At 44.5% G+C, this 25,752-nt stretch overlaps 1 protein-coding gene across 1 annotated transcript; it reads left to right on the top strand.

Moving 5' to 3' along the window:
* brsk1b (BR serine/threonine kinase 1b) lies at nt 1-25,387 on the top strand. Its single transcript, XM_040123892.1, has 21 exons — nt 1-112; nt 418-512; nt 2,356-2,441; nt 2,794-2,934; nt 4,182-4,298; nt 4,602-4,635; nt 4,735-4,803; nt 6,565-6,711; nt 11,146-11,177; nt 12,494-12,658; nt 15,169-15,266; nt 17,826-17,976; nt 18,162-18,222; nt 19,835-19,932; nt 20,008-20,111; nt 20,421-20,469; nt 21,107-21,230; nt 21,367-21,468; nt 22,387-22,495; nt 24,506-24,595; nt 24,683-25,387. Exons 1-21 carry the CDS (start codon nt 25-27, stop codon nt 24,904-24,906), a joined length of 2,184 nt encoding a protein of 727 aa, XP_039979826.1. The 5' UTR covers nt 1-24; the 3' UTR covers nt 24,907-25,387.
* The last annotated feature ends 365 nt before the right edge of the window (nt 25,388-25,752 follow it).

Here is a 25,752-nt window from a genome sequence, read left to right as displayed (position 1 = left end):
GAACAGAATTTCATCTCGGGAAGGATGAGCAGCAAGGAGCTGACGGTGGGCCAGTCCAGCCAGTACGTGGGGCCCTACAGGCTGGAGAAGACCCTCGGGAAGGGGCAGACAGGTAGGAACCAGCACTGAGGCAAACGCGACGTCTGCGCGGTGCATCAGCCGATTCCAGAATCACGTTCAGAGCTCAGGGTTAATCCTTGCTCTTATCGCACGTCTCCTCACCCTCGGCCCTCTCGACTCAATCACCAGTCAGGCTCTTTCTGAGCTGAGTTTGGTCAGTGTTTGTGACACTGGCAGTAAAGCCTTGTTGAATTATTCATCCCATCCCTTCCTTCCAGTTTTCACACTGCAAGATGATTTCTGATATTCAAACATTTGCCCCCCCCCCTCTGTGTCTCTGTCTCTCTGCCTCTGCAGGACTGGTGAAGTTGGGTGTCCACTGTATAACAGGGCAGAAGGTGGCCATAAAGATTGTCAACAGAGAGAAACTCTCCGAATCCGTTCTAATGAAGGTGCAGCACTTACGATTTACCTGTCTCTCCATCCACTGTGCCTGTAGTAATTATGCCGGCTACAAAGCACAAATCATTTCAGCTCGCACTCCGCAACCTACGGCAATAGAGTCTTTATTTTTGTCAGGAAAAGCCCATTAGTGCGTTGGAACTTGGAGCTGCTGAGTGTGTGGGCACCGCTTCTCTCTGCCAAACAGTAGGGATGATTTCAGTCTGCTAATTAAGCCCTCAGATGAAAGCTACTGTAGCTGAAACACACCGGACTGAAATACATTGTAAATGGCTTTCAATATGTTGGTGTTTCTAATGCGGCTGATTCCTCGACGCTTTGTGCAGTCGCTCTTTTTAAAATACAACAGGTTGCGCAGGGAAAACGCCAGTCACAAGAAAGGGCAGTGCTGTGGTATCGCATGTTTTACTTCATACAAATGTCTCAGTATCTTAATAACACTGATTTTGTCTGGTCATACCAAAGACCTGGGCATAGAGAATCAGAAACTTGTAGAGGGTCAGGCTTCTGGTATGAGCAGCTTAAGCAGCGTAAAATTGCTGTGTGTGTTTTGGACCAAATTGGTAAAATGTAGGTTTCTCTCTTTGACCAGAGATAAAGGTGACAAGTGCAAAATAAATAAATAAATAAAAATAAAGGCCGCCCCTCACCCCCTATGCCCCCGGTGCCCAGTCCTCTAGTTTATACATCAGTGCTCACTTGAATTGCTTTGGAAGGTTGCCCGTTGCCTGCTGCTAACTGCCAGTAGCTGCACCGCTGGGCTGCTGTCTGCTGGCTTTAGGTGCAAAGGTCCGCTAAAGCACATTTAACTACAAGGAACTGAAGTAGCTTTTGGATGCTGCCTCTCCAAAAGGGGCTTTGCGTTTTTGGATCCTGCTCTTGGTGCTGCAGCATCACACCACAGATGTCTTAGTAAAGTTTAATAAATCAAACCCACTACGTGTGTCTGTCATATCGTTAAAACCTGCATTAATTGATTTTATGGCCACTTGGGGGCAGCACATCAAGCTGCAGATGCAACATTGGCATAATGTCACCTTTTAAAGTTATTATAAGCAACTTAGCACCTTATCTTAGTCGTAGTCTTAGTTCAGCAAACAGTGGCCCATGCATACATCAAGCAGACACGGACAAGCATTGGCATTCATTTGGAGTTGTCTCTCTGGCCACACAGGAAATTGAAGTTCAATATTCTCTCTGCTTTTAGCTCTGGTTTTGGTCTCCACCACCCCCTGAGGGAAATATCTGGCTCTTTAGCTGCTAAATGCTCCACTGTGTGCACCAGCTGCTCTCTGACTGGGTCCGTCTGAGGGTTGGATCTCTGCAGATGGTGGACAGTGGCTTTATCTGAGCTTTTTTGACTGAAAACAGGGTGGAGAGCATGTGGACGTGAGTCCTGAAACTCTGAGAGACCAGCGATGCTGAGAGGAAGCTAAAAGGCTCTGTCAGGGGAACCGCAGGGTTGTTGACAGTTCTCTGTCGGTTCGTCTACACGGACGGCACATCGCACGCACATAATTTGGTCCACCGTTTGTATCAGAATGTTGATTAGTGCAACTTTACGTTGAAGTCTGTTAGTAGCTAAAGGGTGTGAGCTAGCTTACTGTGGGACATGAGCTGCACTTACACTGCACTGCACCTGCACTAGTGAATTGAGTGGTAGAGAACTGAAAACTGTCTGCTGCTGCTACTCTGTCTTTAATGCTTACTTCCTCCCTCTCTCCGTCTGACATCATATTTACACTCCTCTTCCTTCTTCCCTTTCCATTTCCATCATAACCTCCCTCCTCCTCTTTTCTCTCTCCACATCTCTCCCACCCTCTGTCTATCCAGGTGGAGAGAGAAATAGCTATTCTTAAACTAATAGAGCACCCTCACGTTCTGAAGCTGCATGATGTCTATGAGAATAACAAATACCTGTGAGTATCTCTTTATTGCTCTCCTCTCCGCTGACTTTTTTTTTTTAATCTTCCCTTTCTGCCTCTGGATCTCTGCCAGAGCTGAAACAACCTTGAATCTGAAAGGGAGGAAAGGTTGTGTAAGACAAAACGGAGATAAATAACCATACGACATCAAATACGTACAAGGTTGTGAGTGTTTGTTTGAGTGAGTGTGAGTTTGCAAGTATAGAAGAAGCCTCATTGACTTGTTAGCATGAACGTAGAAGGCAGGTTTCTGTTTTTTGGGTTTTTAACGTTTCTGTTACCAAGGATCCTTCCCTTCCCTCACCTGTTTTCATCTTTCTGACTTCTCTGCCCTTCTGTCTCCCAGGTACCTGGTGCTGGAGCATGTGTCTGGCGGAGAGTTATTTGACTACCTGGTGAAGAAGGGCAGGCTGACCCCCAAAGAGGCCAGGAAGTTCTTCAGACAAATCATCTCTGCCCTCGACTTCTGCCACAGTCACTCCATATGGTCTGTGAGAAAGCCTTGGAGACGTTTCTTCTTAGATCTTGTTCTATACTTTTCTATGCCGGTTTTCATTGTTAATTCATTTTCTTCTTAAGCCATGACAGAATAATTATTAGATTCTCCGCTGCCATTTAATGCGTCACAACGATGGGGTTGTTCATATTGACTATAGCGAAGAGTTTAGTCAGTGTCACAAGGATTTTGAAAGCTTTTTCGGTGTCGGAAGAAGGATTCAAATCCTTTGCTTAAATTAAGGTACCAATACAGCAAAGTAAAAATACTCCATTACAAGTAAAAGTCCTGCATGAAAAAACCTTCTGAAGTAAAAGAGCAGTAGTTTTATCAGCAAATTGTATTTAAGTACCAAAAGTAAAAGTTTAAGGTCTATAATAATACTGATGTATCATTGTGCAGGTTACATTTTCCACACTTCATGCAGTGAGGTAGATTAGTCCAGTGGTCCCAGTCCTGAAGGTCAGGCCCCCTCAGGGCTCGCAAGATGAAGGTGAGGGGTAATGGGATGATCAGTCGGGGTAGGAGAGAAGAGAAAAACAGATTTCTATTGTAAAAATATGGGATAATTGAACCTCTTTTTGCCTTGAGTAACACAAATACCAACAACTAATAGACCTTTTGAGATGTGACAGGGGGTCCTGACTAGACACGATTGTGCTTCATAGGATCACAAGGCAAAAAAGGTCTGGAACCACCGGTTTAATCTTTAACAATGCGTTGTATTTTACAAGCTAATCATGTACAGGATTAGTAACTGATCATATACATGATCGTAACCAGACACCTGTAGTAATTAGTTACTGTAGTTTGTCAAATAAATGAACTGGTGTAAAAAGTACAACATTTCCCTTTAAAATGTAGTGGAGTAGGAGTACGAAGTAGAACAGTAAAGTAAAATACATGAAATGGAAATATTCAAGTAAATACTACAAAATTGTATACAAGTACAATATTTGAGTAAATGTACACTAATTATATGTGATTTAAAAGCGGATCTGAAGAATTAGCCAATGAAATCCTTTAACCCTGTAGAGCACACATACATGTTCATTCACTGTTCGTCGGGAATCTCCTGTAAACATGTCAAAATAAAATTATCACCAGGCTGAATTGTACTTCCTGAAGAGCAGACATTTTTCTCATGGCTGTTTTTTTCACATGGCTGCTCCAGATCACTTTGCTTATTAAGCAGTGCATGTACATTTTGGTGTGTGTGTGTGTGTGTGTGCGTGCAGTCATAGAGACCTGAAGCCAGAGAATCTTCTCCTGGATGAGAAGAACAACATCAGGATAGCAGACTTCGGCATGGCCTCCCTACAAGTTGGGGACAGCCTGCTGGAAACCAGTTGTGGGTGAGTAAGAGGTTGAAACTTGTTTGTATCTGTGTGTGTGATACATTCTTGACACGTGTGCAGAACATTAGGAACATCCACCCGATGCCCCATTGTGCTTCTTTTTACGTATTTGAGGGCTTTGTTCATCAGAAGCTTAGACCTTTTTAAACCCTCTGCCCATTAGAAGGAACATGGATTTAACAGATAAAATGAGTAAGGGCTTGTAGCTCTCACCTGGATTCACCTCTTCAGTCTACTCCATGGATGAAAGAGCAGGTGTCTGGTTAAATCATTTAATAACTTCATCTTCTATCTTTACAGATCCCCACATTATGCTTGCCCAGAGGTCATACGGGTAAGTTAATTCCCTGTCAGTGTGTGTGTGTGTGTGTGTGTGTGTGTGTGTGTGTGTTTGTATTCCTAATGCTACCCTGTCCTTGCATTCATGTACCAGGGGGAGAAGTACGATGGCCGCAGGGCAGATGTTTGGAGTTGTGGAGTCATCCTCTTCGCTCTTCTTGTGGTAAGGACATCCTTTTATTCTCTTTTATTTTTCTCTTCCAGTATTTTGCTTTTTCCTCCTTTCTTCTTTTCCTTTCAATTTCCACCATTCACCTCAGGTAGAACATTATTCACATTGAACTTTATGCACCGTTTCCTTGCAAGCCAGACTGTCAGCCTATCACTAGGAAGTCTTAAAGGTACTTTGAGGAGCTTTTGGCCACCAGCGGCGCCACAGAGCAACATTTTCATGATTAAAATGTCTTTTTTGTCTCTTGTGCTCTACTTGCAAGGGTGTTAGGATGCACGAGCATGTGGGCCTCACAATACATGACTTGACACTTTTCTTGGTGGTGGTAACATGCTAACAAGTGTAGCAATGCACCAACACAAAGCAGGGCAGAAAAAGACTGCTAGTGAACATGGATGTAAAACACACATTTGTGAAGCTTTAAATACACAATAGTTAATTTTGGTGAGACATAGCTATCTTTGTCTACAAGAAAATTCCACAGGGAACCTTTAAAGGAATAGTTCCACAAAGGCGACAAACTCCGCATACCAGCACCTCTAAGGCTCATTAACATGTTATGTTGTACGGATACACTACTGGTCAAAAGTTTGAGGACACCTCCATTCTTCCAGCTGTTATTTAAATTGACATAGTTAAGCGTCTCAGTGTTTCTGAAATTTAAGGGCACAGCAAATAAACAATGGGAGATTTTAGAAACGAGGAATCTTTGAATCATCTTGTTGAATTAAATTGAATCTAAATTTCGGACTCATCCGGCAGCTGAACTCACTCCCGACGTTTCTTTCTACAATGGAAACCAAAGATTGTTCAGAAAGTTGGTCCCAACTCTGTTGCAGAAGTTCCCATCGACGTGTTGCAACTGCAGGTTGCTTTGCTTTCACCTTCCGTCCACTTCATCCCACACCAGCTCCACGGGGTTCAGGTCTGGAGACTGTGCTGGTCTTCCATCATGTGAAGCCGCCGTCTGGTTCTGTTATTCTAATGTTCTGGGTCATTATCTTGTGTCACTTGTCTTTTTCTAGCCAGTCTGACACCAGTATACCAGTAACTACTTCCTGCAGCCCAGTGTCGTCCTCATAATGAATCAGAGGCTGTAGAAACACAGTTTGCTCCAACACTGCCTTTGTGCAGACAGAGGGTTGGGAAGTCATCAACTAAAGTTGGGGCTCCTGTAGGATTTGGTTGCATCAACTTTCAAGGCTTCGATTTCTTCCATTGCTGCAGGAAAAAGCTGTAAATTAACCAATTTCCTCATCCCTGAAAAAGGCCCGTTTTCTATAGATTGTACAGGATTTTTCAGTTTTTTGTGACCTGAACTTTTTTTCTTTTTACTTTGGGCAGTTTACCACTGAACTTTGTACCATTTAAGGTTTTTCACTGGACCTGAACTGAAATTTAAAAAAAAAAACTTGAAAAATGTGGTATCTTAAAACTTTTGACCGGTACTGTAACGTGTTCCTTTGTGAGCTTTAGAGGTGGTGGTAGGTAGATTGTGGTACCTTTGGACTTAGCCAGGCTAGCTGTTATCCCCTGTTTTCATTCTTTATGCTAAGCTAATCTAACCAGCTGCTAGCAGTAAGAAAGCGAATAAGTATTTCCCAAAATGTCGAATTATTCCTTTAACTGTGTTGGGTGTAAGAGGTTTTTTGAAGACACAGAACCATCAGTCCTATGCTTGTTTCCATTTCCACTTCTCATCATCTTTTATCCTCTTCCTGTATCTCTCCGTCTTCTCCCATCCCCTCCCAGGGTGCCTTGCCCTTTGACCACGACAACCTGCGGCAGCTTCTAGAGAAAGTGAAGAGTGGAGTGTTTCACATGCCCCACTTTATACCTCCTGACTGCCAAGCTTTGCTTAAGGGAATGATAGAAGTCAACCCTGACAAGAGACTCACGGTGAGGAGGAGGGGGGGTCCTTTTGAATATACAATCACACATTGTCAATTTTGATTGATCCATTTTTGCCAATGTCACATTGGCAAAAGTGGATCAATCAAAATCAATGTCCACCACGTCGGTCACTGGGAGAAGAGGAGAGGCGCTGTGACACAGCAGCACAGATTAGACACTATCAACATGACTCAGCAATCAAACAGTAAGCTCAAGCCTATTTACTGAAGGTATATTTATTTTGGTGTACACCTCTCAGAGGACTCAGTAGAGCAGCCAGCATATCCATAAGTGTGCCTAGTAAACATAACTGACCATTTGCTATACCCCCTGCACTGAACAGCTCATGTCCAGTCATAGTTTAGCAACCGGCAGGCCCGTCACGCTTGACATCTATCCACATGGTGAGGCGGTGTGCGTGGGGCTGTGGTAAGAGCAAAACTCAGTATATATCGAGCTCGGAAGGAGGTGCCTCTTTCTTCAGCCTTTCCAAAACTAAAAACACAAGAGCAAATGTGTAAGGAATCGATCAAACAGAGCTTTTACCCGCCGTAACGTAGCTACAAACGTTAGCATGTCCGACTAACTAGCTTACTACCTACAGCAGTAACCGAGCATTACTTCTAGGGTCAAGGCACCTGGAAGAACGTACATTAGTTTACAGGGTTACAAGTAACGTTTAAAAAAAAAAAGGCCGGTTCACAATAACGTGCCCCTGGTTTTGTGTTGAAGTCTGTTTACCCCTCGAGTAGCGTTTGCCGTACTGTTGACCTCCGGCGGCACCGGCTCTGGGCGTTAGCAGCTCTCTACTGCTCTTTTGGATTTCAGGAAGTTTTCAATCAGCAACCCCAACCGATGTCGCTCAAGATGGCATTATGTTCACCCAACGCGTTAGTGAGGCTACATCGCAAAAGCTTTCTCTTGTACCGTTAAAAGTGTAAATATATTCTTGGAGCAGACCATAAGGGGCGTAAGCTAAGCAGCCGTATGTTAGAATGAAAGAAGGGTCTAATTTTACATTTTGCCCTATCAGTACTAGGATTAACTAGCGCTACACTGCAATAAAAGAACAATGCTGTTTTTATGCCTCTCTGTGCCAGCGACAGCCGTGGCCAGAGACATTATGTTTTCAGGTTGTTTGCGTCCATATGTTCGTCTGCCCGTCCATCTGTCCATCCTATTCTCGTGCACACGAGACACTCAGGAACGCCTTGGGGGAATTTCTTCAAATTTAGCACAAATGTTCACGCGGACTCAAGGATGAACTGATTAAATTTTGGTGGTCAAAGGTCAAAGGTCAAGGTCACTGTGACATCATAATGTTCTGCAAAAAGACTTTCCTGGCCAGTATTCAAAGCCACAACTCAGGAACGGGAAGGGAGACTGTGACCATATTTCACATGTGGTCGGATACCGAAAGTGGGGCCACTGGTCCCGGTTTGCCCACCTCGAAACTGTTGTTGATTGTTGTGTAGCTCTTCTGTGCTGCCGGTATTCCACATTTATCTCCCTTGTCTACACTACATATATTATATAAGTCTGAAAAGACATGGATGTAAACTGCAACTCGACTGGTGGGAGGAGGCGTAGAACCCTGAGGCGGTAATTCTAGTTTCTATTTCCATGTCTTCCACATGGATCATCAGCTGGTGAGGGTGCTGACTTTTTGCCTGGGACATGCAGCTTCAGCCTCAGTATCTCAGCAGGATATCATGTACGTAGCCAAGGCCCTTTTAGAGGGTTCTTGTTTTAAAACAACAAAAGTCCACTTGAAACATTAAAAAACTGGCCAAAGCTGATAAAATCTCTCTGCGACAGTCAGGTTAATTTAATTGACAGTTATTTTCAGCTGACAAAAACACTGGTTTCTGTCCAGAAATGAGAAGACTGTTTTTGTAAGCCCCTGTTTGAACAATAGGACTAATTGTTTCAGAAGGGATAAAGAATTCGGAGAGGTAAATCGGCTTCCATTATCAGTGAGAACTGCGAAGCCCGACAAGCGTAGCAGCGGTAACTAAGGGAGGTGGGGTTTTGCAAATGGTCAGTCATTGCTGCTCACATTGGACCACGTCACTTTGTACAGCACATGAAGCATAAGCCAGGCATTTAAGAGGAAAGGAGTAAAGAAAATAAAAGCACCCGCTGCAGGCTTTGTTTCGAGATGTGACAGAAATGAACCCTGACACAAGACCCCACAGAGGGATGACGAAGGAGAGAAAATGAGGAAGGTGGAAAGAACAGAGCGCAACAATGGGCTTAAGGTATTGCTTAAAGGCAGGAGTGGAGTCAGCCATGACAGGACTGCCCTGAGTTATTTCCGTCCTCAACGGCAAGTTAGCGGTTTATGAAGAGAAAAGACCCACGGAAACCAAGATGTAGGGAGGAAGAAAGGTTTATGCCTGTATGTACAATATGAATGGATGGATGGATGAAGTTGCCTCATCGGTGGCTGAAAACAAGGATGGAGGCACTGAGGGTAAAAATGAAGGACTCTACCTTTTCACCTAAACGCCAACTCTCCACACTAAAAACAGGGCTTGAAAGGAGACTGGCAGTTCAGAGAGGGATAGAGGGGAAGGGGTGAGCGAATGAATAAATGAATGAAGGAGTGAAAGGACTGCGAGGAGAAATTCCACTGCACTCATATTAAAAAGCTGGGATACAGCAGGCATGTGCGGGTGGAAATGAATTCACGGTTATGAGACAGCAAGACAGAGTGAATTGTGATAATGTGGTTGGCTTAAAAACAAGAAAGAAAAGTCTGGTCAGTTAGCCATTCAGCTATAACAGAGCAGAATTAATCAAAGCTGTGGGTTTGTCTGGTGAGCTGTTGATTAATGGAGCCTGAAACCAGGTCAGACTGTCTCTCTCTGTCTCTGCCTGTCGGCTAGCTCCCTCCATGGAAAGCAGCCACCGCGCAAGGAGACAGATTTCAAACCACTATATCTGTAGTTAGCAGCCGAACAACCCAGGCGTCTCCCGTTCCGCCCTTTTTCCTCAGTTGGGAAACGGGAATGTTGGAGTGTCTCCTCTGTGCAGCATACAGCACTTCACAAACAAAAGCTCTGACTGCTTGCAGCTGCAAGCTACTCTCCTGTCTGCAGGTGTACAAATATAGCGTTCACAGCAGGCCCACTTTTGACTTTCTGACTTTATACATGCAGCTGCTCCATTATTCCACCCCCTCAGGGATGCTGTGCAGTACTGATGCGGTAGCTACCACTGTATGCGGTCTTAATGTCTACAGTGTATAGTATACCAGAGGTTTCAGGACTGCTGAAGGAAGACTTTTCCTGGGGTCGTGAAAAGCTAAAGCAAGACTCTACAGCCTACAGCCAGTGGCTCCGTGAGGCTGTACTTAAGCACAGCGATGCTTCGAGCCAAAGGCTAATGTCAGCGTGCTACCACGCCAACAGTGGCTCTTAGTCCCTTCTTAGTCCATGAACTAGCAAACGAAAACAGCCCTCAACACAAAGCAATTAAATTTCTCTTTAGCGAAAATCCAAGACTGTCCTGTAATTGTCTTTGAATAAAAATGTAATATCTGGCCAGAAAAAAGAAATGTATATAGAGCTCTCTATATGAAAACGTGAATGTGGGTAATTTGGTCAAAACACTCAATTTGTCCGGGACAATGCAAAGCAGCCGCTGTCAGCTCCCCTCGAGCGGCACAGGCAAAATGGCGGTTCCTCTTCCTCGGAAGTCCACTTCACCACCAGCAGGAGAGGGCACAGAGTAGGCAGCTGGCTCTTACAGGCTTATTGTGCCATAGCTACGACCCATCTGAGCCCACGGTCCCTCCCGACAGTGTTTACAACCCAAGCTGACTGTCGTAAAACGGTCAGATAATCGGTGACGTGGCAACACCCAAAGAGCAGTATATACCGAAGTCGAGCGCTGACATCTGCCGAGTCTAAAAATGTCCAAACTCGCAGTGTTCAGGAATTTGATTTTAAAAAAAGCCCTGGATCCACCCCTTCAGCCGGATCTGCACCAAAAAGTAACGGGTTCTTCTCTGGCCCAGGCCCCGTCCCCCCACCAAGTTTGGTGCAAATTGGTTAAGTTAGCACTGAGTTACACTAACATTTCTTAATTAGCACTAAACGCAAAGTACAGCTGGGGGTGATAGTGAATCTGGTCCTAAAGCAACATATTGGACCAATTAAAACTTTGACCTTTGACCTCACTCACCTGAAACACATTTGCTACTTTCCAACCATCACTGTGCAAAAGAGCAGCTAAATTTAATTCATCATTTTGATATTTTTCCTTCCATAAGGAAAAATATCCGGACCTTTTTTTTCTCGCTGAGCCCAGCATTCAGCTGCTCAGTAGATGCTTCATCTTCGCTGACGGGGTTAAATCGGTCGTTAAAATGGGAAGACGTGTTTTGACATCAATCAGTGCTTTAATGTTGTGTTGTATTCTTGTCGATTACAGCTAGAAGCAATACAGAAACACCCCTGGTACCAGTAAGTTCAACATTCATTTTTCTTACGTTGTCTGCATTTCCCTGTTCCTTTCTTCCTATAAATGCTAGAAGGCCTCTGAGGGTGTGTTCCTTATTGTACATATTGGTACTAAAGGGACAGGGTCGTACTAGGCTACGCCATCCACCTCTCTATCACATCCATGCGTAAAGAAAGTCTTTACGTGTTATTTTATCCTTTGACTCTTACTTTAACTATGTCAGCCTCTTTCTGTTATGGGCTAGCCAATATTGTAACATACAGTATACCTCAGAAAAATACTGTACATACGGCATGTTATGATATAGAATCGCCAGGTGAGGTAAATGCTGCGAGCCGTTGTAGATTTTACCTTTCCGTCTGCTCCGGGCAAGAAAGTGCAAGTAGTGGGAGACAAAAAGTAGATCCAGGCCTCAGGACGTGGATGGCTCAGAGAAAACTCAGCTTAGTGTTAGCTTTTAGTCCTTGCCTTGTCCTAGCCTTTCCATTTTCACTGAAGTTATAAATGTAGTTGAGGCAAACTCAGGCACGGGGCCCTCGATGTGCCTCATTTTCTGAAAAGTTGGTACTGGCAGCGGTAGAAAAAGTACTCAGATCATTTAATTAAGTGAAACTATCAGTGCCACGCTGTAAAAATAGTCCTGCAAATGTGCACATTATGCACATTTTATGCTACTTTATATTGAACAAATAAGATTATAGAAACAAAATACACATTGACAGAATAGAAAAAAGCCCTTTTCTAACTTATTTTGTATGTTATTGCAGGGTATAAACGAGTTAGAATAGTAACATAATGGCATATGTGTTATATCTAAACATAATCATAAATCTATAGTGGTGAGTTTGGGCCAGTTTTGTTCCAAAACAGATATCATAGCTGATCACTTGGTCCTGGTTTCCCTACGGGTTTCTGAACCATAGTGAGCTGTGAGCTGTACTTGGGGCTGATATGACCACGCTTGTCTTCAAAATGGGAAGTTTTACAAATTCCCCCCCAGGATTTAATCAGGCATCTTTTGGCTAATCAGAAGGCATAAACTCTACCAGTGAAACCCAGACAATTAGAAGTTTTTAGGTGTTAGCAGCGACCTTGTCGGGCGTTGCACTGTGGCCAAAATCAGCCTGATTCCGTGTCAAACCAACATCTGTTGCTTCCTTCCTTTGTTGTGAATTTTACTTTTACTTCTCCCTCTGTGGGCCTTAAAGCTGTGTAACGTTGGACCTCACTTTCTATGAATGCTTGCGGTAAACATTGGGATGTCTGTGGTATTTCTAATTGCGCATGCTAACTGCGTACACTGATGTTTTCCTGTCAGGGGCGGTCGTAATGAGCCTTGCCCGGAGCAGCCACCTCCTCGCCGTGTGTGCGTGAAGAGGATCCTGTCCTTAGCAGAGCTGGACCCTGACGTGCTGGACAGCATGCACTCTTTAGGCTGCTTCAGAGACCGGGTCAAACTCACACAGGACCTTAGAAGTGAGGAGTGAGTAAATATAATCCATCAAACATTTCCGCTCCACATGTTGAAAAGCAAACAAGCTGTGATATGAGGCAATAAGAATTCAATCATCAATCTGGCAGTTTTGTGAATCTGATTGATTTCCAATGAATTCGAGAATTCAGAAACTTGGGCCTATGTCTGAGTTGTACCAGCTGAGCCCTGCCTATGAACACAGGCATGTCAGTACAGGTGTGCTTGTGTGTATGCTGAAAAAAAACAATGTCATAACTGTGTGTACATTTAAATAACGCCTCCCTCTCTCATCGTCTCTTTGGTCTGGCTGTGGCCAGTGAATGACTTACGTCATTCATCTGCCTGGAATAGCAGGAACAATATCAACAATATCAACGATGCCTCTTTTATCTCTCTCTCTCTGTCTCTCTCTGTCTCTCCGCCCATCCCGTATCTGTCAAACTGGTGTGACTTCTCACTATTCACGATGCGACAGCAGTAGCAGTGCTGTTGAACAGGAAAAGCCGGAAGACCTGAGGCATTTAGGTTAGAGCTGCACCAATAAATGTCTTCGTATCAACAATGGATGTAACAACTATGCGTAATGTGAGAGGTATTGCTCGTAGTGATGAACCCACAGAGAATTAACAGAGCGGTGCAGTTCCCCTCGGCATCTGTGAGGAGTTTCGGCGTCTTCCAGCTTATCGTTTTGGTTTTCCAGCCCTGAATGACTGTGCCTCACCACTCTCGTCAGCCTCTTCACCGGCCGCAGCAGGCAGCCTTTTTCTCTGATAACCACACCGTCTGCTGCCTGCTCAGCACCAAGCAGCAGACAGACAACTTAAGACACCAGTTGATGAACACAGTGGAGCATTTAGCAGCTAAAGGGCCAGATATTTCCCTTAAGAGTAAGTGGAAACCTAAGACGGAGCTAAAGAGAGGGAATGCTGGACTTGAAGTAGTCAGGTGAGGGAGGGTTTGTGATGGAGGACCCCCCACTGTGTAACACCAAGGTAGAACCATGAGTAAACTAAGTGTTTCTTCTTCTTTCTAATGGATCGCGAACGTCACTGTCGAGGGGGGCATTCTTCCGACTGAACCTCCGTTCATATCGTGTCAATAATTTAAACTCGATATGTTTGAACCGTGACCTTCAGGATCAAGAAGCTCATAAAAAAACAAGGTGTGTGTGATTAAGTTGTCTCGGAAACAAGGTGTGTGTGATTAAGTTGTCTCGACTGTGTGTCAGATACACAGGCTACTTAATCAAGATTTAAGCAACGTGAATATAAGTATCAGATTGGACTCGGTATCGGCAGGCATCCAGTACTGAAGGACTTGGATCGGGTGTGGGGCCAAAAAAACTTGGGAACATCCCGCGTAAACAGGGAAAGTTAAGCTTTTGCTAACATGTAACTTTAGTGCATACATATTTGCTCTGGGAATAACTTGTCCTTTTTTCTCCCCTTGAGAAAAGAAAAAAAACCCAAACCATGAGGGAGAAATTTACGTTCTATATTTTTTGGTTTCACGATGGCACCTGCTGGTTTCAGTGCATCAATTCAAGGGAATACCAATCCAGTATCCGTCTATGAAGACGGAGGCCTTATTTGGATACAGCCAATCAAACCCTGCGTACAGCGTTTTATCAGGCCGAGCAGGTGATCACACTGAGGCAGACAGCAGCCTGCTGCACAAGAGCCCCAGACTCTGAACAGCCACCCACCTTAGCTTTCCTGCTAAAGTCTCCTCATCTAACTTATAAAAACAGGAATGCCAGCTTGTCCTGCACCTTAGCTTGTTGTTGAACAAGCCACCAAACAAGCATTCACAGGGGAGAGGTGCACTGCTAACATCAGTTTGCAGGCTAGATAGCTCATTAGCTGCTCTGCTGCAGCAGATTAAACAACATGTAAACGTAGCTGCTAATGCCTCTGGGGTCTGGTTAGACGCTGGTGTGTTCGTTACTCTTCAGAGTCACTGCCAACAACACACGCTCAAGCCACGGCGCAAGTTTGTATACCTTGTCTGTCATTCCCTACGCTGTAACACTCTGCCAGCTGCTGTCAATCAAACACTCCCCAGCTGGCTGAGACAAAAAGGAGCATTTCTGTATATTTAAAGAGAAGACCTTTTTTCTTCCTTTTGATCATACAAAACCATTAACAATACATTAAAAAAAAAACACACTGACAATAGTTTAGACTAAGTGTGATTACACCTGGACTTTGGTGACATTATGTCAATGTTGTCTTACAGGCTGTTACCCTGCCCCTAGTGGCCGAATCTATTAAAGCAGGTTTAAATTCACCTCCGTTAACATTAGCAATAGATGCTTTGCTAAGTTAGTTTGTGGGCTAGTTAGCTAGGTAACAAAGCAAAACAAAAACGTCACTGAACCGACTTTTTTGACTCAAGCTACAACTTTGAATAACTTGAACCAATGTCACGTTTAGAGTGTCTCATTCATCTTATTTAGAGACAGTTTATTAAATACTACTCACCATTTGACCTGACCTGGCCTGCGTCTCTTTTTGCAGGGAGAACCAGGAGAAGATGATCTACTACCTCCTGTTGGACAGGAAGGAGCGATATCCCAGCTGTGAGGACGAGGATCTGCCACCCAGAAATGACATTGGTGAGAACAGTTGCTCTTTAACCTTGTTGATGGATTAACCAACAAACACATGACAAAAGATGGATTATGAAAAAAAATGTTACCTACCAATCTACCAATGTCCATCATAGGCAGAACTGCTACAATCAAACCGACCATACTACCCATTATAAACTACTCACCCTACTAGTTCAAATCTTTAGACTCCGTCATCTGAAAATTCTACTGAAAAAACGAGACACCCAGACTCGAACTAGCCACTTTACAAAAATCCAAAACCCAAGGAAGTCTGGAAGCACCAGACTTTCTCCAGTCCCTCATTGCCCACCAACTTCAGTGCATTCACAAATGGCCCAATCCGACAACTCCTGGATAGACACAGAACACACATTATGTGTAGAAATCCACGGCAATCCAGGAGCACGGCATCGGGGAGTATCCCTTCTTAGAATATCTCCAGATCAAATCCGCAATTCAAACCAGAATCAACGTTAAATCCTCTGACTTAGATCTTCCCCACTAACATCAGACCTGATGAACATCACTGCTGAGAAGAATCTGCTATCTGGTTTCAAGATTCGACTTAACAATATCCATCCCTTCAAAAAATTGGCAACAACACCTACAGATCGACCCCCGATGCCGATGTCTGGACCCAAATCTGCAAAGACATCTTCTCTGTATCCACCAGCACAAACACCCAACTTATAAAATTCAAGATTATTCTTAGAGAGTAAACTAAATGGGGGAAAAGGATGTTATAAATGGGTTTTATAAACACCACAGATAGCTCTATGCGTGCCACATGGGACTGCACGCCAATTAAACAATTCTGGCGGGGCATCACTGATAACGTCCATTTCCTTCAGGGCTCCCACATCCCACTGTCCCCTCCCCTCTGCTCACTAGGAGTCACATCCAACATCGACCTAAACAACAAAGCCAGTAGAATTACTCTCCATAACCTTAATCATCGGCAACAAAACTGTCCTCATGAACTGGAAATCAAGGAAAAACAAGTAATATTGCACTTCAGAAAAACCTACTAATCGAATACATATCAATGGAAAAATGATCTGCCTCAGTTAAAAAACAAAGCGATGAGTTTGACGTCATCTGGAATCCACTCATCCATACTCTAAATTCTTAGTTTCCGTATTGATTAGACTCGTCTCCTCTTTTTGTCTGTCCACCATACACAACAAGAATGCACTCCGTCACTCTCACACACACACAATCTGCCAAATTTTTCATCTGACATGCTCCTGCACACGCACAGGCATCACACACATACACCCATCACTATTACACACATTCAGCCCCCCCCCATTGTTATTATTGTTGATGCTGATGGTCGTGGTATTACTTTCATGTTTTGTTTTGTGTTTTTTTTACATCCATCAACTTGAACGCTTTATTCTTCCTTTACATTAAGATATTGTGGTCCCTCTCTTCTTCTTCTTCTTCTTATTGATTATCGTTATGACACGTATTATCTTCACTTGGTGTAACTGTGATAATGACATTGTTGCTGTCAAACAAAACCAATGGGGTGTGAGGCTAGACTGGGGGTTGGGGCGGAGCGATGTGGCTCACCCCCCCCTCCCCTGGTGCTGACACATCGGGGGCTGGCAGGGCCTGCCTCCCTCCCCCTTAATAAATAACAAATAAACAAACAAAGAAAATAAAGAATGTCACAAGGCTCAAGACCTGCAATGGGCCAGCACCCTCCTCTGAGCTTGGGCGCGGCTCAAAGCAACGTCTTCCTAAAACTTCAAACTTAAGGCTAAACTAATAAAGTAACACAATCATAATAATAATAATAATAATAATAAAAATGGGGGGGCCTGTCGCTCACCTCTCTGATTTGCCCTCACTTCTCACTGCTGTATAATATGAATTATTATAAATGTTATTACTATATTATATTGTATGTTACATATTATTATAGTATTATTATATTACTATCCTATTGTTTTATTATTACTGTTATTATATTGAGACTGTTGTTACATCATATATTTGTTACCACTGTAACATTAAAACTGTTTTCTTCCATCGCTCCCACACTCACCTGTCCTGGACCACTATACACGGATACATACCACTGCCTCTCATACAAACATACACACACACACACACACACACACACACTACCCACACATACCTTACTTAATCTAATCTAATCTTTGTACATCTACATCATTGTAACTGCTTTGCGTTATTGTCTGTATGTTTATCGTATTTATCTTCTAAAATAATCTTCTGAGATTATCTTTATCTCACTCCTTTTTTTTGTTCTTTTTTTATTTACTGTAATTTCCGTCATGCTATTTCACCAACGAAAAAAGAGGGGCCCTCCCTCCACCGAATTTGTCGCAAATCGGTTCAGTAGTTCTTGCGTAATCCTGCTGACAAATGAACAAACCGACGTACACGGGTGGAGGCAGAACCTCCTTGGTGGAGGTAAAAGAGCTGTGCTTAAAATGCTTTTTTTTTCCCTAAAAAAGTTTTTGAAGATTTAAGCCTTTTTCCATTTCCATTCTACATTCCTTGTTGCTAACATTTCTCTCCTCCAAGACCCTCCCAGGAAGCGCGTGGACTCCCCCATGTTGACGCGTCATGGCCGCTGTCGTCCAGAGAGGAAGAGCCTGGAGGTCCTCAGTGTCACAGAACAGGGGTCTCCCACCCCACCTCGCAGGGCCCTGGACACTAACGCACACAGCCAAAGGTACGGACCGACACGGATGTGTCCTGAGATTTTTAGCTGAAATTGTTGGCAGTAATCAAATTGACATCACGATGAATAGTACTCTTCACCTGGAGATTCCAAACGACAGAATGATCTGTTGATTGATGCACCTGAAAGTCCCATTCACCTCGATGGCTCTTGTTGCTTGTTGCTGTCTTCAAAAGGTCCCGTTCAGTCAGCGGAGCGTCCACAGGTCTGTCCTCCAGTCCTCTCAGCAGTCCCAGGGTAAGAACTTCGCTCTACTCTGTTCTGCCCTGCTTTGCTCAGCTGTACTTCACACGATGTAGATACGAGCTGAAAGGCTCCAACCCTAGAGCTCCTCTTTCCTCTACTCTGGTCCACTTTGCCTCGATTCTTCGGTGTGCACCGCAGTGAAGGAAGCATTTCAGTCACATTCAGTCACGTACAGAGGAAAGTGCCGCCATAACTGATGCCATAATTCCCCAGCGCGCATTATTTAATGTGATCACGGATGCTTTTGTGATACTGATGGTTAAGAACAAATACCTGCTTCCCTGTTAATAATTGGACCCATTTTAATCTCCCTGTGACGCAGTGATTCTCTCCCACTCTCTAAAATCATAATCTGACTAAACGATTAGACTTATGAGAGTGGGGCTTTTGGCCCAAAAAGCTGCATCATTCTGCTCATTTTTTCCTGTTCTTTCATTTTCACCATCTGTTGATTAAAACCAAATCAAATACGGAACTTTACAGCAACATGTCAACAGCATTTCTACATATACTGTGCTATATGATAATATAGCCTAGTTTAGTGTAGATTGATCCCACTCTCGTGTCTGTACTGTAAATATGAAACTACCACCAGCAGCCGGTTAGCTTAGCTTAGCACAAAGACTAGAACCGACTTGCCTGGCCCTGTTCAACGGTAACAAAATCTGCTTTCCAGTACCTCTGCAGTTCACTCAGTAACACGCACCCTTATACAAAGTATTAAAATGACACACCGTGGTTTTAGAGTAGGTACCAGACCCCGTTTAGTTTGGACAGGGTCAGACTAGCTGTTTGCGCACTACCTGATCACACACCCATCAGCCTCAACAGTAAAACAGGTTACAGATTTTAATTTTGAGGCCGATCGGTGTGTGAATGTCAGTTTAGGCCATCGAAAACACAAAACCAGATTTCCCGTGATGCTCTTGTTTCTCCGGTAATTCTTGCTCAGACTGTCCCTGCTAGTCATGCCTCTCCATCCTACTGTCACATTGTCAGCCATGCACATCCTCATTTCATGGACACACCATGCTGCCTCTTACAAAAGTCTGTGTAAACATGCAGACGTGGACGGGGACAATGAAAGGGACTAAAACACACGCGCAGGACCGTACCCGGGATTAGAGATCACCGCTTCACATTCAGTTTGCTACGTCTGATCCAGGCTTGTTGAAGAATTGTGTCCACGAATCATAATTCATGACCATCCCTTTCTTTCCATCCCTCTTTCACTCCTTCCCCTCATATCTCTCTGTCTGCCCATCAGAGTCCGGTCTTCACTTTCAGCCAATCAGAGGTCACCTCCACCTCCGCTTCCTCCTCCAAAGACCCCAAACCAGGAAGTGCCACCACCTCTCGGCCTACCCGCCCGGCGCCTGACCCAAAAACCCAGACCCTGCCCTCAAAGGGCCCCACTGACCGGCCCCAGCTTCACTCCATGAAGTCCCTCCCTCTTCAGACTCCACGTTCCCCTTCCCCGTCTCCATCCCCGCTCCTCTCCCCCATCCCACGCTTCTTCAACTTCCCTTCTCCATCTGTCTTCAAGTCCAAGAACGTCCACTCGTCCTCTAACTCCTCTGCCACCCCTCCTCCTGTTTCGCAGGTCACGCCGCAGGGCTCACCACTGCCCACTCCGCTGGGCACGCCCGTGCACCAAATCCAACACCCCTCCTCCACCACCCCTCCCTCTTCTTCCTCGTCGTCTTCTTCTTCCAGAGCGGACGGAGCCGGCGGGGCCTCGCTGTCGCTGACCCCGCCCTCCAGCCCAGGTGGCAGTGGCGGAATGGCCGCCTCAAGCTCCGCCCACTGGAGAACAAGGCTCAACTCGTTCAAAAACAACCTGCTGGGCTCACCGCGCTTCCATCGGCGCAAACTGCAAGGTGAGTGAAGCTGGAACAAAGCTGGAGACAAAGTGAGTGATGACTGAGTCTGCTCCGTCGAGACTCCGGCTGTGGGATGAAGCAACTTGTTTCCTCCGTATGTGTGAACTCGATGCTCTGCCAACAACTCAAACAATCAGATTTATCCTGTTCTGCGTTTGTATCCAGGAGCCTTCAGCCTGTGGCTGCGTCACGTAATGTCTGATTCTGTGATCATTTCTAATTAGGGCAATTGAATTAGGGCCTGTCATCAAGATTTATTTCGCCCTCTCTTCTTTCTCTCTGTCTGTCTGTTTTTCTTTTTTTCAGTCCCTACATCAGAGGACATGTCCAGTTTGACTCCAGAGTCCAGTCCAGAGTAAGTACACACACACTGTCTCAGTTTATCTTTCTCTATTTTCGAATATGTAATTTCAACGGTTTGCTATGTTAGTTGATAAAACGTTCTCGCCACAGGGTCCATTTAGTAGCTGTTCTGGAGCTTCCATGGTTTGAAGATCCAGAACAGAGATTTCAGCCACTGTCTCCAGGGCTGAGAGTGAACTTTCATTCGTTTCATTTTCATGATCCTAGCTGGAGAACAAACTGCCTCTTTGGCATTTTCCTCGGTGTTTCTCAATATTTTTCCCAGGAGTCGTGCAGACCAACAAAGCTAAAAGAAGCAGGAATACTGGACAAACATTCATGCGTTGGCCTGAAACATGACTCCACGCGAATGCTAATGTTGCTTCGTATCTGCTGGATGTGTAAAAAGGCACCCGCTTGCTAGCGCACTTTGCATTTATTGCAGGTTCAGCTACCGACAGTCACTGGCGTAGGCCTCAGTTATTTCCCTGTAGCTCTCTACTATTTTTGTGAAATCAAATTAAATTAAGTTGGGGGTTCCACCTTCTTACTTCATCTGTCCTGTAAGTGTGATAAATGCAGCATAGCACTAGTTCACTCAAAGCACTGACGTCAGCGAAATCACATATGAAATACTCCTTCATTTGCAGACTGGCCAAGCGGTCCTGGTTCGGTAACTTCATCAGCCTGGAAAGAGAGGAGCAGATCTTTGTTTTGATTAGAGACAAGCCGCTCAGCTCTATCAAGGCTGACATCGTCCATGCCTTTCTCTCTGTGAGTAATATCAAGCTTAGATAAGCCTCAGCGACTACCAGCGTTACTTTATTCGCCATTTATGACATTAAAGGCACGGATTTAAGAGTTTATCTTTTGTTTCGCTGAACGTCATCCTTTTCTTTCGCCTCTCCAGATCCCATCCCTCAGCCACAGTGTGGTGTCTCAGAACAGTTTCCGGGCAGAGTACAAGTCCTCCGGCGGCCCCTCTGTCTTCCAGAAGCCTGTCAAGTTCCAAGTATTATTCCATTATTAATCTTTTCAGCCCTGACCAAGTTCTGGTCAACATTTAAGTGCAGAGTTACTGTACAGTAGACGTAGATCCAGTGAGGTGTGGAGTGAAGCCTGTACAGAATCTCTGTCTGATACCGCCTCACTGTGGGGGGAAAAAATGTGGTTTTTTTTCTGCTGTTGAGCAGCCTCTGACTTCTCATTTTGTCAATTTAACAAAGTATAGAGCTGCCACAGGAACCAATAACAATGTGCAAATCTTTATTCATAAACACTTGAAATATTGTTACAGAGCAGCTATTCAAACACACAAATGCAGCAGAAAAATGTCAGAAATAAAACAGTATATTTACATGTAAAGTGATTTCATCCCAACTTGTTTTTGTGATTTTTTTTTTTTAAATTGAAAGTCTACAGCATGACTGCCTGCATATCACTATTAACAGTTCAGTGTTTCAACATTTTCTTTCAGACCATTTTTTTTAATCATCTACATACATTAATGAGATATTTGGTGAAAGCCCCCCCGTCAGCACCTTGTCTCTACGTGATGTGTGAATCTATCTATAAACTGGTTTCAATGTGGTGGCGGTGTGATCTGTGTATATATTTAAATAAAAAAATGCTCAGGGTATTCATCTATGAATAGACAGATTCCAGAGGGTTTGTTTATTTTACAAATTTCTTTACGTGACCGAGGTAATCAGCTGCATCCTTGACGCCGCTACATGCAGAATTTGAAGAATTCCAGCTTCGGTGCCCCAGAGTGGCAGCATCAGATAAACAACAGATCCAACACATGGACACTGAGCTCAGTGGACTGAAAGACACACAAGAACTGCACCGGTTCATTTCTCCACAAACCGTGTAATCACATAGAGACTTGAACGGGAAAATCCTCTCTAACGGCCCTTTTCTTCTGTAGGTGGACATCGCTTTCTCTGAGGGAGAGAGGGAGCGAGAGAGGGAACGAGCAGAGAGGGAAGGAAGAAGAGAGATGGGCATCTACAGCGTCACCTTCACTCTAATAACAGGTAGAAGAATATGTTTAAAGGGAGATAGACAGAGATAGGCACAAAGCTGGGGATACAGTATAAGGCATTCATCATTTGTTTAAGTGGTACAAAAACAAAGTGTAAAGGTAACAGGGCAAGCAGACTGTTGGCATTAAGGATTAAAAATCATCCAATATAGTACAGAAATTAAAGAGTAATAAGAGTCTTTTGCAGAATTTTACAAACCCCTGTACAGAAACACAGACACTTGCGCAGATGATAAAGAGTCGGCACAATTTTTGGAAGATATCCAATTAAATGAGTTATCAGAGCCTATGGCAAAAGAGTTGGACGAACCAATTAAGGAATGGGAAATACAACGGGTGACCTCTACTCTGAAAAACAATAAAAGCCCCGGAGCAGACAGGTATCCATCCATCAGCTGTAACACTTATCCTTTTGAGGGTCGTGGGGGGGTGGGTGGAGCCGATCCCAGTTGACACCGGGCGAGACACCCGGGAGGGCTGACATATATCTTTGGACCGTGGGAGGAAGCCTGGGTACCCAGAGGAAACCCATGGAAACCCCAGGGGGAGAACATGCAAACTCCACAGAGAAGGGCCCCGGCCGAACCACTTTGATAAAGTAGATAAAGCAGATAGAAATGCTATACTCTGATCCACAAGCTGCCACTGAGATAAATGGGTTTTTATCAGACCAAGTTGCCCTAGAACGCGGGCAGGGTTGCTCAGACAGTGTTGCTCTTGATCGCCCCTGCCGGTCAATACCAGTATTGAACTACTAGCACAGCTTAGTAGAGATTACAATAACATTAAGGGACAGACAATAAGTGGAAGACATCATAAATTATCATTATTTCACGTGGAAGACATGCTTTTATATCTAGCTGAAGCTGCATCAACAATCCCACATTTAAGGGATCCTATTTCCACATATGGGTTCTCTTCTCGGGGTTATACAGTTAATGTGGACAAAACAACGGCCATGGATATAGGTGAGTTCCACAAAGGGTCAAACTCCAGAGTGGGTTTAAACGACCTACAGATGGCAATAAATATCTTGGTATTCAAATCCCCCCATCGCTAGGAAAGTTATGTGATGCAAATTACAAAAGCAGAATCCAGCATATTACCAGGGATTATGTAGCGCTGGTCAACACGCCCCCTGTCTCTGCTGGGCCGTTTCAGGAGTGTATGCGTGAATGTGCTTGCCTGAGCTTCTCCATCCTTTTCACATGTTACCTATTGATATTCCTACAGCCACGTTTGATTTTTTGAAAAAAAGTATTGTGTTATATTAGGGCCATTATGGTATCCATGTCTCCAGAGCGGTAAAAAACTGTTTTTTCAGTTGATTCGGTTTAGGCACTGTGCAAAAATGCTTAGGAAAACCCTGCCTGAAGACATTTAAGCACCAACCAATATTGGACTTACAAAGGGTTTTGTACCCTCCTATATACACTGATCAGCCAGAACATTGAAAAAAACAGTTACTGGTTTTTTCCAATGTTCTGGCTTCACTTGAAGGGGATCTCTCATCCCTCATTATCGCCTGCCTCTCCGGGTTCCCTCAGCTCTCTAGAATGTTTTAATGTCTTTTAGCTCATTGTTTTGGTTTTCTGGGCCACAGCGTTACTGTTCCGGTTCACTCTCACCGCTGCCATAGTGTTGTTTTCAGCTGAAACAGGCAGCTGCGAGCTACCTTCCCACCACCAAACGGCAGACAGACAAAGTTAGGGACTAGCTGGTGAACACAGGCACGCACAGAGCAGGGGTGTTTTAGCAGAGCTAAAAGGATTTACATTCACCAGGTGGCCAGGAACGCAGCGTGTGTCTGAAGTTATTGCAGGTTTAAAATGAAAATCTTGGAGTGTATGAGGCAAATTCAAACTCGTTTTAGGTTTCAGTGTGTTTTCAGTTGATATGCTTGAATTTGAATTTCCCCCATTTCAGTTCTAATCGTCACAGTTTAAGACTCTCAGCCGGGGCAACCTAAAAGGACTGACGAGTTTATCCTCTCTCCTCTCAGGACCCAGTCGCAGATTCAAAAGAGTGGTGGAAACCATTCAGGCGCAGCTCCTGAGTACTCATGATCAGCCTTCTGTGCAGGCACTGGCTGGTGAGTAACACACACGCACGCAATACATGCGCCAGTAATTGGCTTGTTTCACTAATTCTCTCCCTGATTTTACCTCTTGCCGCTCAGATGAGAAGAACGGTCAGCTTTCCCGCCAGCCCAGCGCGCCTCCGCGCCCGAACTCTCGTCATTCCGAAAGTGGATCCGATCGGGAGCGGGGAGAGAGGGAGCGTGCAGCGGATGGGGGGAGCGGAAGTGGGAGCAGCGATAGCACCGTCGTACAAAGGCGAGGGTCAGGGAAAGACAAGACCAGACTCCTCTCGTCGTCCAATGGGACGCAGTCTCATCCCTGAAAAGAATGTTGTGGAAGAGAGGCCTCTCTCTCTTCCTCCCTTCTGTCCTTCCCACATTGTTTCCTTATCTGTTTCTTTACTTCCTGCCTTGCTTCCTACCATTACTCCCTACCAAGGAGGGAGGAGGGGGAAGTTTTTCCTTGAAGCTGATCTAAGGATATGACGGAGAATTCCCCACATATGGCTGATTTCATCAGAAATGAATATTTGTGGGGGCGGCGGAGATGGGTTGAGCTGATCTCTAGTCAGCCTTCAAGGGCAGCTTCACCCCAGATGGACGAGTCTAAAGACAGGATGTCCAAAATGTCCCACCTTACCAGGGAAGGGAAAAGCAGGAAAAGCTCACAGCCAGGGAGACACATTGTTCACCCACTCCCACAGATCAAGAAAGCACATTACCTTCCCACCGGCCAGTCACCTGCAACACGTGGTTCAACTCCCAACAGGGAACCTCGCATCAGTCAGTCAAAATGGTACAGGGAGATACAGGGAGATGGCCAATGAGAAAGCACCGCAAGGCATTCTCATGAATCATTTCCTGACTAGCCAAACGTCACCTGCATCATCAAGTCTCCTGAGCACCACCTGACCAAACATGATGAGTCACATGACGAGAAACCTGCTCTCCTCTCTTCTCCTCACTTTCTAATTGAAGACAAATGTGTATTCTCAAGCAAAGCAACAAAATGAGGATGTCTTTTGAGAAAGGAACGCGAATTACAGAATGAGTCCCGATTTAGACTTGATTGTTAGAGTGGATTTTATCTACAAATAATTAGTAACCTTAACGCTGTACTTTAACATCTGAGGAGTCTGAGAGCAGAGGAAAACACACGAAGAAATGAC

This window comes from Xiphias gladius, chromosome 3 (genome assembly GCF_016859285.1).
Source record: "Xiphias gladius isolate SHS-SW01 ecotype Sanya breed wild chromosome 3, ASM1685928v1, whole genome shotgun sequence".
NCBI classification, from domain to species: Eukaryota; Metazoa; Chordata; class Actinopteri; order Istiophoriformes; family Xiphiidae; genus Xiphias; species Xiphias gladius.
The sequence above is the reverse complement of the archived record's forward strand: the minus strand, read 5'-3'. Positions and strand labels throughout refer to the sequence as shown.